This window comes from Rhinoraja longicauda, chromosome 17 (genome assembly GCF_053455715.1).
Source record: "Rhinoraja longicauda isolate Sanriku21f chromosome 17, sRhiLon1.1, whole genome shotgun sequence".
In the NCBI taxonomy this organism is placed as follows: Eukaryota; Metazoa; Chordata; class Chondrichthyes; order Rajiformes; family Arhynchobatidae; genus Rhinoraja; species Rhinoraja longicauda.
This window is the reverse complement of record NC_135969.1, coordinates 33,398,347-33,414,961: the sequence shown is the minus strand read 5'-3', so window position 1 is coordinate 33,414,961 and position 16,615 is coordinate 33,398,347. Positions and strand designations below refer to the sequence as shown.

The following is a 16,615-nucleotide window of genomic DNA, read 5'->3' as shown; positions in this document are numbered from 1 at the left end:
TGATTGTAAGCTACCCAAGTTGAATACGGGGTGCTGTTCTCCCAGTTTGCATGTGATCTCACTCCAGTGATGGAGGAGGCAAAGACAAAAAGGTCAGATTGGGAATTGGAGTTAGAATGATTTAGCAACCAGGAGATCCGCTTGGTTTGACATCGGTGGTTGGTATGATTTAGAGTCCATTGGAAAGGATGAAGTTACGGAGTACTTCGATGTTTACGATAAAACAGGCTGAAGTCAGCATGGCTTTGTGAAGGGGTGGTATTGCCTGACAAATTTGCTGCAATTTTTTGAAGAAGTAAATAGCAGGACAGACAAAGGAGAGTCAGTGGATGGTGTTTACCTGGATTTTCAGAAAGCCTTTGATAAGGTGCCACACGGGAGGCTGCTGAGGATGAGAGCCCTTGGTATCAAAGGGCAGATACTAGCATGAATATCAATGTTGGCTGGATGGCAGAAGGCAAAGAGTGGCAATAAAGTGGGCTTTCTCTGGTTGGCTGCCAGTGACAAGGGCTCAGTGCTGGGGGCCCTGCTCTCCAAGTTGTATCTTAATGATTTGGATGAGCGGATTGAAGGCTTTGTGGCAAGTTTGCAGATTATACAAAAATAGGCGGAGGGGCAGGTAGATTATTTTCTAAATGGAGAGACAATCCAGAAATCAGAGGTGCAAAGGGGACTTGGGAGCGCTGGTGCAGGATTCCCATAAAGTTAATTTGCAAGTCGAATCAGTAACAAAGAAAGAAAACACAATGCTAGCATTTATTTCAAGAGGGCATATCTTTGCATTTATTCAAAAACAGGAATGTAATGCTGAGGCTCTGTAAGGTGCTGGTCAGGCCGCATTTGGAATACTGTGAACAATTTTGGGCACCATATCTGTGGAAGGATGTGCTGGCTCTGGAAAGAGTCCAAAGGAGGTTTGCAAGAGTGATCCCAGGAATGAGAAGGTTAACACATGATGAGCGTTTGACGGCACTGGGCCTCGATGGAGTTTGGAAGAATGAGGGGGTCCTCTTTGAAACGTACAGAATAGTGATAGGCTTGAATAGAGTGGATGTGGAGAGGATGTTTCCACTAGTTGGAGAATCTAGGACCAGAGGTCATAGTCTCAGAATTAAAGGACGTTCTTTTAGGAAGGAGACGAGGAGGAATTTCTTTAGTCAGAGGATGGTGAATCTGTGGAATTCTTTGCAACTGAAGGCTGCAGACTCAAGTCAGTGGATATATTTAAGGCAGAGATATACAGATTCTTGATTAGTATGGGTGTTAGAGGTTATGGGGAGAGAGCAGGAGAATGGGGTTCGGAGGAAGAGATAGATCAGCCATGATTAAATGATGGAGTAGACTTGATGGGCCAAATGGCCTAATTCTGCTCCCATCACATGATCTTATGATCCAGCAGGACTTAGTGGACAGGATGCATGAGATGGCAAAATAATTGCCAGGACTTAGTTTTGTCTTGCCAATGTAAAGGAGGCTGCATTATGAGCACCAAATAAAATAGACAAGGTTGAAGGAGGAGCACATGAACCTCTGCCTCACCTGGAAGGGGTTGGGATCACTGGATGGAAGTGGGAGAGGAGGTGCAGGGGCAAGTACCATAGGGGTAAGTGCCTGGAGAGGAAGCAGGTTGGATGGGAAGGGAAGAGCAAACCAAGGAGTTGTGGAGAGAGTGATCTCTATGGAAGGTGGAGGGGATGGGAAGACGTGACTGGTGGTGGGATCATGCTGAAGGTGACAAAAATATTGGAGCATGATGTGTTCCCCAACCTAGCACTGCCCATTTCTATTTCCTTCCCAAAATCCACAAACAAGACTGTCCATCATTTATGCCTGCTCATGCCCCACCAAACACATCTGCAAATACCATTATTCTATCTTTTCCCACTTTCCAGTCCCTTTTGATCGACATCTGAGACAACTCAGATGCTCTCTTGCTCCATTTCCACCTCTTTCCCCACTTTCTCCCTCATACCCCATCAATGTGAAGATAGACCCTAACCTGAAACATCATCTAATCAGTCCCCCCACAAATGCTCCCTGACACCCCACACTTTTTTCTTTTGTTCATCTATCCAATCTCTCCACAAATTCCACTCATCCCAGTGTCTGTCTTCGGTTTAAACCTTCATCTGCAGTTCCTCCCTACACATTTTGAATACCGATAACATTGACTCAAGCACGGTTAGCGTTAATCATTTGCAGCATCAGTGCATCTATGAGTGAATTGAATTAGTCTTACCCAAAACTCGGAGCTCAGCACTGTGGTGAATGACTCCATGTTTGTTTTCAGCCAGGCACTGATACATGCCAGAATCTGACAAGTTAACAGCATGGATAGTAAGTGCTCCTTTTTCCACCCGAATTCTCTCCTGTTAATTAAAGAGCAAGCAAGTGCCTCATTTCAACATTTATCCATTTATAGTATTACTTAACATCTTTAAAACACAAGTTTAATGTAAATAATTTGAATTTTGTTAGATTGTTTTCCACATAGTGTGCTCCAATCATTCAAGTCAGGATTTTTTTGTGTGGTTACTTGGGTGTATCGTGGAATATAATGACGACCTTTTGTAATTCCACTGATTAAAACCCAGTAATACTTCATTCTGACATTTCAGTGAATGTATTGCTACATTTGATGAGTTCAGCTTAATATCAGAAAAGGACACGCATGCTAATAACTCCACTATTCCCCACTTCATTTCTTGCTGGTGTGGATGTAATTTAAGCACTGGCACAGTCTGCTTGAGGCTTGTATCTGTCTGAAAATGTTACCAAGGGTCAGAAGAAGAGATTAACATTTATCTGCTTCTGTATGTTCGCTCTAAATTACATTACGTCGTTAATATAGAGTCCGTGTATCGGCAACATTACCTCCTTCATGAGGGGTTCACCATTCTTCAGCCATCTGTGTGAAGGTTTTGGGTCCCCATTTGCCTTGCAAACCCACTGAAGACTTTCTTCAATGGGTACAAATGCATCTGCTATGCTCCGAATCCAGTTAGGCAGTGCTGTATGCAAAAAGAGGGGGGGGGGGGAAATAAGTTGAACACATAAAACCTTCCAAGCAGAAAATGTGCAGAAGTAAAACACATCTTCTAAATTGGATTTGTCTCAAATATATTGTCAATTCATTTGCATTTTCCATTGCCCAAGGCATCATCCTGTTGGAGGACCAAAATGGTATTAAATAAGGAAGCAGCTGTGACAATCATATATTTTTAACACATGACTGCCAGGTCAATTTTTCTGATGCGATGCTTAGAAATATGTAATTTAATTGAAAGAGAAAATGCTTCTTGCACAAATCCAGTACAGATTGTTAATACTGCATTATAAACTGAGAAAACTATGGCACAATGGCTAAATGTCAATGTTCACAATAAATTACCACTCTTTTTTATCCAAAAGCATTTGACCACGACTGCCAAAGATAGATTTATTTTCAAGCGCTGGTTGCAAGTTATATTTTGAGTACAAATACAGTTTGTTTCTATTACAGCTGTTCCACTGAGAATACTAATGTTGAAGTTATAATAAAAAGCTTACTTCAGCAATTTAATTTAAAATTATATATGTATTACACAAACAATGCCTTTCATAACTTCAGGACAACACAAAACAACTCATAGTGGGGAGTGTTCAAGGTCGTGATCCTTGGTGTAGGTAACCTCTGTCAAACAGCCCCCTTCCTCACACCCTGCTCACCCCCATGCTCCACTTGGATTCGCACCCATTTCTCCCTTTCTCTCTATTCCTTCCTCTAGCTTCACAATTCACAACGCTTCAATTCTTTTGTCTCACATCTTCTGTTTTTTCCATCACTGATCCTCGTGTATCTGTCGATCAAACATTCCCGCCTCCCCTCACCTGTGCTCTCCTATTACCTGCTACGCCTTGTCCTGTCCCTTTTCTCTACCAGCTTCCTTTCCCCTCACATTCGTCTGAAGGGTCCCGACCCCAAACGTCACCTGTCTATGTTCTCCAGGGATGCTATTTGACCTGCTGAGCTAATCCAGCACTTTGTGTCCTTCTTTACAAAGCAACTCAGGGTGGTTAAATGATCATTAAACAAATCTTAAGTGCCGTTACTGTTGCCATGTGGGAAAAACAATAAGCAATTTGTTTTTACAAAGTTCTCACTTGCACGGTAGTCTGAAAATCATTCGATGATGGGACTTATCATGCTCTGTCCCAGAACCAGCGGTTCCCAGCTCTGGGGGTACATTGTTTGTTCCAATGTGACCCTGCCGCCTCCCCCACCTGCCAACAAAGTTTCCTGCTGAGAGCTGAGCTCCTGGTACGTTGGCATGGCTGGGAATGATGCAGAGGTTGTCTCACTTAAATCCACTGGCTGCACTTGCATGATGACTTCTAAAGCCAGTTATCCTCCACTAACGACATTCCCCACAAAATCTCTCCTTCACCATCCATCAAACTTGGACAACAAGTCCTTTGGCCCAACAAGTCCACAAATTTACACCAATACTACATAAATCCTGTGTGGGAAAGAACGGTGGATGCTGGTTTACACCGAAGATAGACACAAAACGTTGGAGTAACTTAGCGGGTCAGGCAGCATCACGAGAAAAAAGGAATAGGTGACGTTTTGGGTCAAGACCCTTCTTCGGACCCTGAATGGGTCGAGACTATTGTTCAGAGTCTCAAGAAGGGTCTCGACCCAAAACTCAACCTTTTTTTCCAGAGATGCTGCCTGATCCGCTAAGTTACCGTAGTCTTTTGTGTCTATCTACATTGACCCTGCTTTTATATTCTCCCTACATTCTCGTCAAATCCCCTAACATTTAACACTCACACGCACAAGAGGGAAATTTACAGTGACCATGTTGCCAACCAGAGAAGACAGAGTACTGGAGTAGCTCAGTGGATCAGGCAACATCCCAGGAGAACATGGATAGGCGACGTTTCGGGAAAGGAACCTTTCTTCAGACTGAAGGCTCCCGATCCAAAACGTCGCCTATCCAAGTTCTCCTGGGATGCTGCCTGACCCACTGAGTTACTCCAGCACTCTGTGCTTTCTTTTGTAAAACAGCATTTACAGTTCCTTGTTTCTACAATGAACCAACCAAACTGGGTCCGGATTAAGCCCAAGTCTCGGGTGTTGTGAGGCAGCAGCTCTACATGCTGTGCAACTGCACCACTCCGAACACCTATAATTGTCACAGTCTATAGCACATACTGTAGCTCTTGTTAATATGAAAAGTTTTTCATCGTTTTCACATTTAATGCACTAAACTGCTCACCCACTGATAAAATTAATTACTTTGAAAATAACTTAGATATTTTCTCCCAGCAGCTGAATTCACTTGCTCATTTGAACAGAATCAGGTGAACATGTTGGGTTATCATATCATATATATACAGTGCGGAAACAGGCCTTTTCGGCCCACCAAGTCCGCGCCGCCCAGCGATCCCCGCACACTAACACTATTAACACTATCCTACACACACTAGGGACAATTTTTACATTTACCCAGCCAATTAACCTACATATCCGTACGTCTTTGGAGTGTGGGAGGAAACCGAAGATCTCGGAGAAAACCCACGCAGGTCACGGGGAGAACGTACAAACTCGTTACAGTACAGCACCCGTAGTCAGGATCGAACCTGAGTCTCCGGCGCTGCATTCGCTGTAAAGCAGCAACTCTACCGCTACGCTACCGTTCTGGGTTTAGAGGGTCAATTAACGAAAATTGTAGCAGATTGTATCGCGCCTGCAACTCAGCACGGAGACGACTGGGGCAGGGCAGATGATGCTCACGTCAATGGCAGAGCTACAAACCAGGGCAATGAAGGGACTGACAATTAAAACCAGCAGACGCTGAAAATCTGAAATAGAAACAGAATATACTGAAAATACTCAACAGGTCAGGTAGCATCTGGAAAGAGAGATCGAGTGAATATTTTAAATCAAAGGCCATTTATCAAAGCTAGGTCAGTTTTAAATTGCAGTTTTAAGTGGCAACTGAGGAAATATGGATGGGATAGTGGAAATATCTGCAATAGGGAGCGGGCATCGTTACCATGGTGATATACAGTTTATGAAGCTGTCCTGTTGATAGATTAGCAAGAGGAAGAGCAAAAAAGGTATTGCACATGCAAAGCTGTAAAATGCATCCCTTGCTTTTAATACACTTATGAAATGCTCAGGAATTTTCTTTAATCTTGTTTGACAGCAGTAACATATATTTCAAGTATATACACATTATGTCCAGATAAAACAGATTTGAGATGGAGAGTCTTGCAGTGTAATTGTCCAGTTCTGGTTCAAATACAGAAATTGTGTTAAGTGAAGATGTTGAATTTGATTCTGTGTCCTAAAAGTGCAATATGCCAGATGAGTTGATTTTCCTCAAGTCTATGTTGGGGCTCATAATGCTGGGGGCTGTATACACATAACTCAGAGTGTGGGAGAATTGGGGAATTCAGATGACCTGGAAACTCAAGATCAGCCCTGTGGATTGAATGAAAAAAAAATCACATTGTGTTCCTCCAATCTGTATTTGGTTTCTCACTGTAAGAGGGCACTGCATCATGAGTACCTAGTGCCATTCACTACTTGGAAAAAGGACAAGTGAACCACTGCTTCATCTGAGAGAACAGTTAAGGGGTCTTGGACAACGGGAAGCCATGAAGTAAAAGGGCAGGTACTGTAACTCTGGAGCTGCCTGGAGATGCCCCATGAGAAGGGAAGTGGCTGGTATAGATGGAAATGTGAAGGTAGTTGGTCCCAGAGTCATATTGAAAAGCGAAGGGAAAATACGTCTGGTGATGGAATCTCATTGAAGGTGATGGAAATTACAAAGAACGTGGTGGTTATTGGAATGAAAAGCGATGACCAGAGACATCGAATGTCACATATGGGGAAAAGGCAGGAGAATGGGGCTGAGAGAAAACAAAATCACCCATAACCAAATGGCAAAGACTCGATGGGGCAACTGGTCTAATTATGCTCCTTAAAGTCTTCACTATATCAGAGGCCAATGACCAACAGTGTGCCACAAGGATCAGTATTGGGAACCTTATTGTTTGTCACCTACTGTATATAATGATTTTGATGAGAATGTAAGTAGCATGGCTAATAATTTTGAGAATTTTGTGAAAATTAGTGCTATCGCAGACAACGATGGTGATTATTTAAGATTGCAATAGGATCTGGATGGACTGGGAAATCAGGCAAAGGAACAGCAGAAGAAATTTCATTCATACAAGTACAAAGTGTCGGATTTGGGAGGTTAAACCAAATATGAAATTTACAGAGTAAATGACAGGGTCCTGGAGAGTGTTGTGGAACTGAGAGACTGAAGGATGTAGGTAGTGTAGGAAAATAACTGCAGATGCTGGCACAAATCGAAGGTATCACAAAATGCTGGAGAAACTCAGCGGGTCAGGCAGCATCTCTGGAGAGAAGGAATAGGTGACGTTTCGGGTTGAGACCCTTCCTCAGACTGACTGAAGTCTGACTGACAAACAGACTGACAGTCTGAAGAAGTGTCTCAACCCGAAACGTCACCTATTCCTACTCTCCAGAGATGCTGCCTGACCCGCTGAGTTACTCCAGCATTTTGTGATACCTTCGAAGGATGTAGGTACTTCGTTTCCTGTTATGTGTCATCGTAACACAAGTAGTTAGCTGAGTGAAGAAGGAACTTGGCACACTTGCCTTCATCGGTCAGGGCACTGAGTCCAACTGAAGGAAAGTTATTTTACAGCTGTACAGGTAGTTGGCAAGCCCACACTTGGAGTATCATGTGCAGTTCTGGTCGCACAGTCACATGAAGGAACAAAGGATGACATTAAACTGGGAAGGCTGCAGAAAAGATTCACGAGGGTGTTGCCGGTACTGGAGGGCTTGAGTTTTATGGCGAGTGTAGGAGTGTGAAAAGTGACCCTGCAGAGGTTTATAAAATCATGAGGCGCATAGATAAGGTAAATGTTCAGTCTTTTTTGGGAGAGTCCAAAAGTAGAGGACATAGGTTTAAAGTGGGAGGGAAAATTGTTAAAGGAAACCTGAGCAGCAAATATTTCACCAGAGCATGGCAGGTATATAGAATTAGCTGCTAGAAGAAGTATGGCAGGCAGCTAAAATTACAATGTTTAAATGCTGTTTCAACAGGTACATGGATAAGAAAGGTTAGAGGGATATGGGCAAAAAAACTGCCAAATGGGATTGGGTCACATGGGTACCTTGGCCGTTATGGATGAGGTGGGTCAGGAAAGGCTTTTTCTGTGCTGTACAATTCTCTGAATCCAAATGCATGCTACACAAAAGTAGGTGGGTTCAGATTTTCATGACATGATGGATTAGACTCCATCATCACCAGTCCAATTTCAGAGGCATTAGATAGTCTCTGAAAATCAGCATAATGTTTCTCTGGAAAGACAAACTGCCAGATGTTATGAGTTTATTGCTACAAAGGTACAACAATTTGTCTAATAATACTGTCAGATGAGATTTATTTATTATGGGCAAGTTCAGATTTTTTCACTTTAAACCTGTCACATTTTGTTTCACCAAAGATATATCTTGGAGTCAAGATTGAAGAACTGGAGAATATAGTAAGGTGGGAACAAAACAGAAAACAAGAGAAAATATGATTACAGGAAAATGTGATTACTTTCTTGAGCAAAGGATGGCAAGTGATTTTCTATGGGAATCAACGAAGAAGAGGGAGTGGCCAGGATGCGATTCATCCTCGATTACGCTGTGTTGGAATGTATTGTTAATACTGAGGAAATTGGCAACAAAGTACAAAGCTATTTTAATTAACACGTTGATTGAATGTAAATAGCAAACTATTTTCATTACAAGTACATACATACGAGGTGGTGCTTTTTGGAGAGATGCAACAAACTGATTTGAGCTGAGGGAGGCAATACATCAAGCTGAGCAGGCTGGATCTACTATTTTTGGAAAGAAAAAGAGGATGACGTGATTTGATGGAATTTATTTAAATTATGAAGCGACTTTGTTGGCAGAACTATAGAAAATGGTTTTGCTTGCAGTAAACTGGAAACACAAATACACAAATGGAAGATAGTTAATCCGCTTTTCAATAAAAGGTACAGAGAGGCTGAGTGTTTAATAATATATTCCTTTATTCGTCCCACACTGGGGAAGTTTACAGTGTTACAGCAGCAAAGTGGATAGCAAGAGAGCGAGAGATCATTCATTATAAATAAAAGACACATAAATTGTCATCGGTTTTCTGTGTGTTCTTAGCTGTTATTGTTGACTCCTCTGCTGGGAGCAGTGCTGGTTGTGCAGTCTCACAGCAGCGGGAAGGAAGGACCTCCTATATCTCTCCTTCACGCACTTGGGGTGAAGGAGTCTGTCACTGGAGGAGCTACTCAGTGCAGTGACAGTTAGGGGCGACATTTACATTCAGTAACCACCTCTCAAACATTTGCCCTTGACCTTTGGTCCAGAATACACAGAATGCCTTGCAATTTCTGGGCCTTGATGTCCATGCAATATTTAAGGCTAAAGATATCTAAATCAGGAAGAAGTTGCCAATACGTCACTAACACTTTAAAAGTAATTTTGAGCTTCCATACATGTAGCTCTTGCCTTAAAAGTCATGCCAATGGCAAATCTATTTACTACCCAAATTAATTTGTGGTCGTGCAGCTCTGTATGTTCATATCAAAAACATTTAGTCAGCATTTTGATCTCGGTGTTCAAATGTTCCCAGGGCCTAGTCGCTTCAATATTGTAACTGCCTGTGCATTGAAATTTGCTGAACTATAATGTTTCCTTTTTGATAATTTAAAGTCACTTGGGATATCAGTGCTTCAGCAAAGATAGATTTCAAGCTGTGTTCGTCAATATGAGAGCAAGGGTGAAAGGAACTGTGTTTCCAGTAAATACAGCCTGTTTTACCCATTTGGGCTGAGAATCTGCTTTGTATGAATCTGGTACGAATCTATGTCATACTCGCAAACTTTCATCTGTCTTTTGGAGCAAGAGCACTTCAATATGGTGAGACCAAATGGTTTAGCACATAATGCATACCTGATCTCAAGTATGTGGATGTGCTAAGATGCAGGCAGGAACCACCCCACATGCAAGTGGCTTGTCACTTATAGTCTATGTTACATGTTTTGAAACAAGTGGCAATTTTCGTCTATCTGCAATCATCTCAGTTGAGTTGGTGCTTTTTGTATCAGTCTGTAAATTGTGAATTGGCCCTAAAGTGTTGGATAGGGGTAATGTACTGGGCGATTGCAAGTCAGAATGGACTTGGTGGGCCGGAGGGTCTGTATCTCTAAACCCTAAAGTTATTGGACTTTGCTAAGGAACTGTTGTGCGACAATGCTGAGAACCATATTCTGCACCCTGGATTTTTCCATTTGCTCCATTTATTTTACTTGAGTTTGAACTGATTAGTCTCTATATGTGGTACATCTGAGCAGCTTGGATGGCACGCAAAACAAAGCATTTCACTGCACCTTTGTACATGCGACAATAATAAACCTAAACTCTGGCCATATATTTGCACATGAAATTTTTTGCTCTGCTCCAAGTACTTTCATGCAGATAGTACAAGAGCTCCTTGAAATTGTTCACAGTGATTATCTTGCATGTCTCTTTCTCAGGTTGAGCATTTTGGAATTACTGACGAATCACAGATACGAGGCCCTGTTATTTCTATTTGGTGACTATCGATCCAAGAGCTGATGCTGTACTGAAAAACTAAATTGTGAATTGGCCCTAAAGTGTTGGATAGGGGTAATGTACTGGGCGATTGCAAGTCAGAATGGACTTGGTGTTACTGACGAATCAGTGCTTATTTCCCTTTGCCTTCACACTGTTTTCGTACTCAATAATTACAAAGAGCACGTTTTTTATTAAACTGTTCAATCGTAAATTGAAGAAACATTTAAAATGCTTACAAGTAGTAACCGGACCGATGAGGGTCTAAATGCTGAAAACCATGAAGAGTCAAATATAATGCTATTGCTTGACCTTTTGCTGCCTTGACATTAGACATTATACATTCTATTTCAGTCACCGCCTTAACAAAATGACTGAGATGGATTGGAGAGGGTTTCAGCAAAGAACAGCAAAGACTGCACTGGGTATTAAATCAGTGAGCTATGAAGAGAGGTTAAAGTTGTTCCCACTGAAACTCAAGATAATTTCAGAGGGGAGAAGGTATTTATTCACAAAATGCTGGAGTAACTCAGCAGGTCAGGCAGCATCTCGGGAGAGAAGGAATTGGTGACGATTCGGGTCAAAACCCTTCTTCAGACTGATGTCAGGGGGGCGGGACAAAGGAAGGATATAGGTGGAGACAGGAAGATAGAGGGAGATCTGGGAAGGAGGAGGGGATGGGAGGGACAGAGGAACTATCTAAATTTGGAGAAGTCGATGTTCATACCACTGGGCTGCAAACTGCCCAGGCGAAATATGAGGTGCTGTTCCTCCAATTTCCGGTGGGGCTCACTATGGCACTGGAGGAGGCCCATGACAGAAAGGTCAGACTGGGAATGGGAGGGGGAGAGGGAGTTGAAGTGCTCGGCCACCGGGAGATCAGTTTGGTTAATGCGGACCGAGCGCAGGTGTTCAGCGAAGCGATCGCCGAGCCTACGCTTGGTTTCGCCGATGTAAATAAGTTGACATCTAGAGCAGCGGATGCAATAGATGAGGTTGGACGAGGTGCAGGTGAACCTTTGTCTCACCTGGGGAGAATATGAACATGGTTACTTAAAACAGGAAAGCAATGGATAAAACAGCGGCACATATCCATTCTCTTCAGAGATGCTGCCTGACCTGCTGAGTTAGCTTAGTTTAGAGACGCAACACGGAAACAGCCCTTTCGGCCCACAGTGTCCGTGCCGACCAGTGATCCCTGCACATTAACGCTATCCTGCACACACTCGGGACAATTTACACTTATACCAGGCCAAATAACCAACAAACCTGTACGACTTGAGTGTGGGAGTAAACTGAAGATCTTGGAGAAAACCCACGCGGTCACGGGGAGAACGAGCGGTCGCTGGATAGACAGCACCCGTAGTCGGGATGAAACACAGGTCTCCTGCGCTGCAAGGGCTATAAGGCAGTAACTCTACCACTGTGCCACTCTGCCGCCACCAGTTACTCCAGCATTTTGGTACAAATCAGCATCTGCAGTTCCTTAAAAAAATCTGCTTATTTTTTTAAATGGAAAAAATATTATACAAACTGAAATATTTGGCAGTAGTTGAAATTCAGACATATTTTAAGTGCTGCTCACTTCATGTCTAAACCAGTTAACTTTTTTCCCAAGGATTTCAACGATGGCCTATCGAATATCATCCATTTTACATCATTACCAAAAGTTAATGCGTCCTTCAAGGGATGATCTAAAGCAGGAGTTAAAAATGTGCATTTAGGGAGCTCAACATGAAGAAACATCAATGACCTGAAAATTAAGGATCATAAAATATTAACTTACTCAATCTTAACGCATCATTTTATGGACAGATTCTTTCGCTTATGAATAAAATGATAATTTGACTATTTGAAGAAAGTGGGCTAAGGTTATCGTTCCATTCACCAACTGAACAGAAATGGCAGACCAGTGACTTCTTTATTGCAAATATGGTTTCATAAAAGAGAAAATCTCCATATTTAATATACACTCTGCATTTAATATTAGAAAGAATCTGAAGGGTACTCCATGATTTTTGTTTTAAATAGGGCACAGGAACAGTAAAATATCTCAAAACATGCATGATTTAGTCTGCTGCAGTTCGGTGAAAGAAACATTTGAATAACTCTTGTCGAAGAGTCATTATAAGTCATTATAAGTCATTCCACAGCTGCAGAAACCCTCATCCACGCCTTCATCACCTCCCGTCTGGACTACTGCAACAGCCTCCTCTATGGCTCACCCTCAAAAATCATCAGTAAACTTCAATACATTCAAAACTCGCCTGCCCGTCTACTCACCCACTCCCCGATCCGTGACCATATCACCCCCGTCCTTTACAAACTCCACTGGCTCCCCATCCCCCAGAGAATCCAGTACAAAATCCTCCTCATGACCTACAAAGCCCTCCATAACCTGGCCCCATCCTACCTGATTGACCTCCTCCACAGGCACACTCCCACCTGCACCCTCAGCTCTGCTGCTGCCAATCTCCTGTCCCCCCCATCCAGACCAAACTCAGATCCTGGGGGGACAGGGCTTTCTCCATCGCTGCTCCCACCCTCTGGAACTCACTACCCCAAACCGTCAGAGACTCCTCCTCACTCACCACATTCAAAACATCACTGAAGTCTCACCTGTTCAGTACTGCCTTCAACCACTGAAGGTCACCTCACCTTCTGTCTCCTTTTTCTGTACGTTTACTTATTTATCTATTTATTCAATTCTCTATGTTCTAGAAATCCCTGTAAAGCGTCTTTGAGTGTTTGAAAAGCACTATATAAATGTAATGCATTATTATTATTATTATTATAATATAAAAGAACCACTCCACGCACATATAGTGGTGCTGGCTCGAAGGGCCAAATGGCCTCCTTCTGCACCTATTTTCTATGTTTCTATATTTATGTGAGGCTATAAACTAAATATGCCATTTTGGATTTTACCCCAGGTTATTTTTAATGGTGTATGCCAAATGTGAGCTCCACATGAAGCCAACATATGGCTGCACTAATTTGTTTGCAGAGTAAAACCAAACTAGGATGAATTGAAAACAAAACTGCTTGATGGCTCCAAGACTGAACTGAGCAAACAAAAGAAATCATACAGAAACAAGGAAATACAGATGCTGGTTTACAACAACCTGACAGTCTGAAGAAGGGCCCCAACCCGAAACATCACCCATCCATGTTCTCCAGAGATGGGGCCTGATGAGCTACTCCAGCACTTTGCGTTGTTAAAATAAACTATATGTTGGGGACCAATAGCCTGAATTCTCTATTAATCATTAAAACTATAATTGACCCAGTATAACTCAGTATAACTCAAAGATTCTGCCTACATTTATGGTTCAAAAATAAATCTAAGCCTTGAATAAGAACAATTTAACAATTATTCATTTTTTATGTTCATACTGATGCTGACATTGATTAATACTGCGGTTAATTCATGTTTCTCAGTGCAAACATTTATTGAACCTTAGCCGAACAAAGTATCATTATGCATCGGACAATTGAGCAGAAGAAAATGCTTGCAAGAGTGGTGCATACAATTGTAAAGAATGGAAACAAATTTGGTAGGCAGAAAACATTTGGATGTTTATCACTGATACATAGCTGAAAACTTGCACCAAGATGTTAAATACTTTCATTACTGAAATCAAAATAAAGTCTCACTTTCAAGGATGACACACAAGTGTTAAATAACCTTCAGTAAAAGTGAACAGTATGGTCCTATTGTCTTCACTGGATATTGAGAGGAAGGAGGGTGAGGCAGGGACAGATGTCCAAGTCCAACATGTTTAACTGTTCACAAGATGTTCAGATGTCAAATGATTATCAGAACTGCAATAAAGCTTTTCAATAACTTTGCTCAGGCAAAATTATGCATAACAATTAAAGAGTACTGTGTCTAAACAAAAATAAGAGACCAAAGATGGAAGAGGAGGTGCATCTGATCAAATGGATAAAGATCACATGCAATACAACTTGGCCTCCAAGTATCTTATTCTTTCTTTCTGCGGAAAATACCATTTTCATAATTGTTCATTTTCATTTTGCATTGCTTGCCGATGTTTGCAATTGAACCGTACTTCTGCATGTATTTACAAATAGTACAAATAAGATTACAATTCAGAACAAGGAATATTTGTTAATATAATCGCAAACTGGATCCAGAATTTAAATGATTTTTAACATGAATTATCCATTCACTTGTCAAAATGTTAAAGTTCACATCCAGTTGTCTGGGCATTAAAAATATGTAATGACTTTTAGAAAGATCACTGCTGCAAGGAGGGTCTTAATTTTAATGATTATTTGATAAATGGACACAGCCAATATATTCAGCAGTTTCCTTATGTTCCCTGAAGCCCTTTTGGACCTTTGTGAGCCATGCCATATACTACCTTGAAATGAATAAGTCAGTTTGATTTGTGGGCTTATAAAAGCGGGAGAAAAAAAAAGAAATATTCACTGCATACAAGTTCAAACATTAACAAGCAAAGGATAAGCTGCAAGGCGCTCATTGTTTAATCCAAAAAGAAGCCAGATAAGGGAAGGTGATACTGGATATTTCTTTCCCAATAGCCTATTCCTTAATCCCAAAGGGCCATGGAGTCTGAATCAGATAGTTTATTCAGAACGGAGTCAGGCAGATTTTGGGGAACCATGGGGATAACAGAGACAAGCCCAAAATTAGAACAACCATGATTTTTTCAAGAGTGGTTCAGGTTTGAAAAGCCAAGTTGCTATTTCTTCTTAGGTTGATGTTCTTATGATGATCAACTGTTCCTGTTCCCTTATGCAAACCATTTGACCAGAGGGAAAACCTCATTAGACCTGCTATGACACTTCACATAGCGAAACTTAAGACTATAGTTATGTATAAAGGTTGAATACAGTGTACAGTGTACAAGGGTGGCATGGTGGCACAGTGGTGGAGTTGGTGCCTTACAGCGCCAGAGCCCCGGGTTTGATCCTGACTATGGGTGCTGTCTGTATGCGGTTTGTACATTCTCCCCGTGACCTGTGTGGGTTTTCTCCGGGATCTGCCGGTTCCTCCCACATTCCAAAGACATACAGGTTTCTAGGTTAATTGGCTTGGTATAATTGTAAATTGTCCATAGTATGTAGGATAGTGTTTGTGTGCGGGGATCGCTGGTCGGCGTGGACTCGGTGGGCTGAAGGGCCTGTTTCCACGCTGTATCTAAACTAAACTAAGCTCCTATTTATTGACTTTAATCCTGCCTTTAATATCATAATCCCAGACAAACTCATCTCCAAACTCCTGGACCATGAAGTCAGAAACTGTTCTGCAACTGGATCTTCAACTTCCTGACCCAGAGATCACAATCAGGAAGACTAACAATCACTAACATTCTCTCCACCAGTATTCGGCAAGGAAGGGTTCTCAGTCCCTTGTACACTCATGACTGAGGGGGCGAAACTCTGCTCTAACTCCAATTACAAGTTTGCAGATGCTACTGCCACAGCGGGCTGGATATCAAACAATATCAGGACAGAGTAGAGGAAGTTGATAGAGAGTTTAGTAACGTGGTGTCATGACAACAATGTCTTCGCAAGTCGAGGAAGTTGGTCATGGATGTCTGGAAAAGGGGTTGTGTACAGGGTCCAGTCAGCACTAATGGGGATGGAGTGGAGATGGTCCAGAGCGTCATGTATTTGGGGTAAATATAGGTCCACAGTTGATCCTGATCCAACCACATTGGTGCTATAGGCAAGGCGACACACCAATGCCTTTACCTCATCGTAAGGCTAAGGAATAAGGCATGATTCCAATGACTCTTGCCCATTTCTACAGATGGACTGTTGAAAGGATCCTATCGTGGTGCATCACGACTTCGTTTGGCAACTGCTCCGCCCAAGACCGCAAGAAATTGCAGAAACTGGTGAATGTAGCCCAGTTCATCATGCAAACCAGCCTCCCTCTGTCAT

The 16,615-nt window shown here is 42.1% G+C and overlaps 1 protein-coding gene across 6 annotated transcripts in view; it reads right to left on the bottom strand.

Annotated features, from left to right (window-relative positions):
• LOC144601918 (contactin-4-like) overlaps positions 1–16,615 on the bottom strand; it is a 1,542,817-nt gene that overhangs the window by 314,989 nt on the left and 1,211,213 nt on the right. For all 6 annotated transcript variants that reach the window (XM_078414484.1, XM_078414490.1, XM_078414489.1 and 3 more), the window contains 2 exons: positions 2,875–3,011; positions 2,240–2,369 (listed from right to left, as the gene is read on the bottom strand). In XM_078414484.1, coding sequence (XP_078270610.1) covers positions 2,240–2,369; positions 2,875–3,011 — 267 coding nt within the window. The remainder of the gene's footprint in view (positions 1–2,239; positions 2,370–2,874; positions 3,012–16,615) is intronic.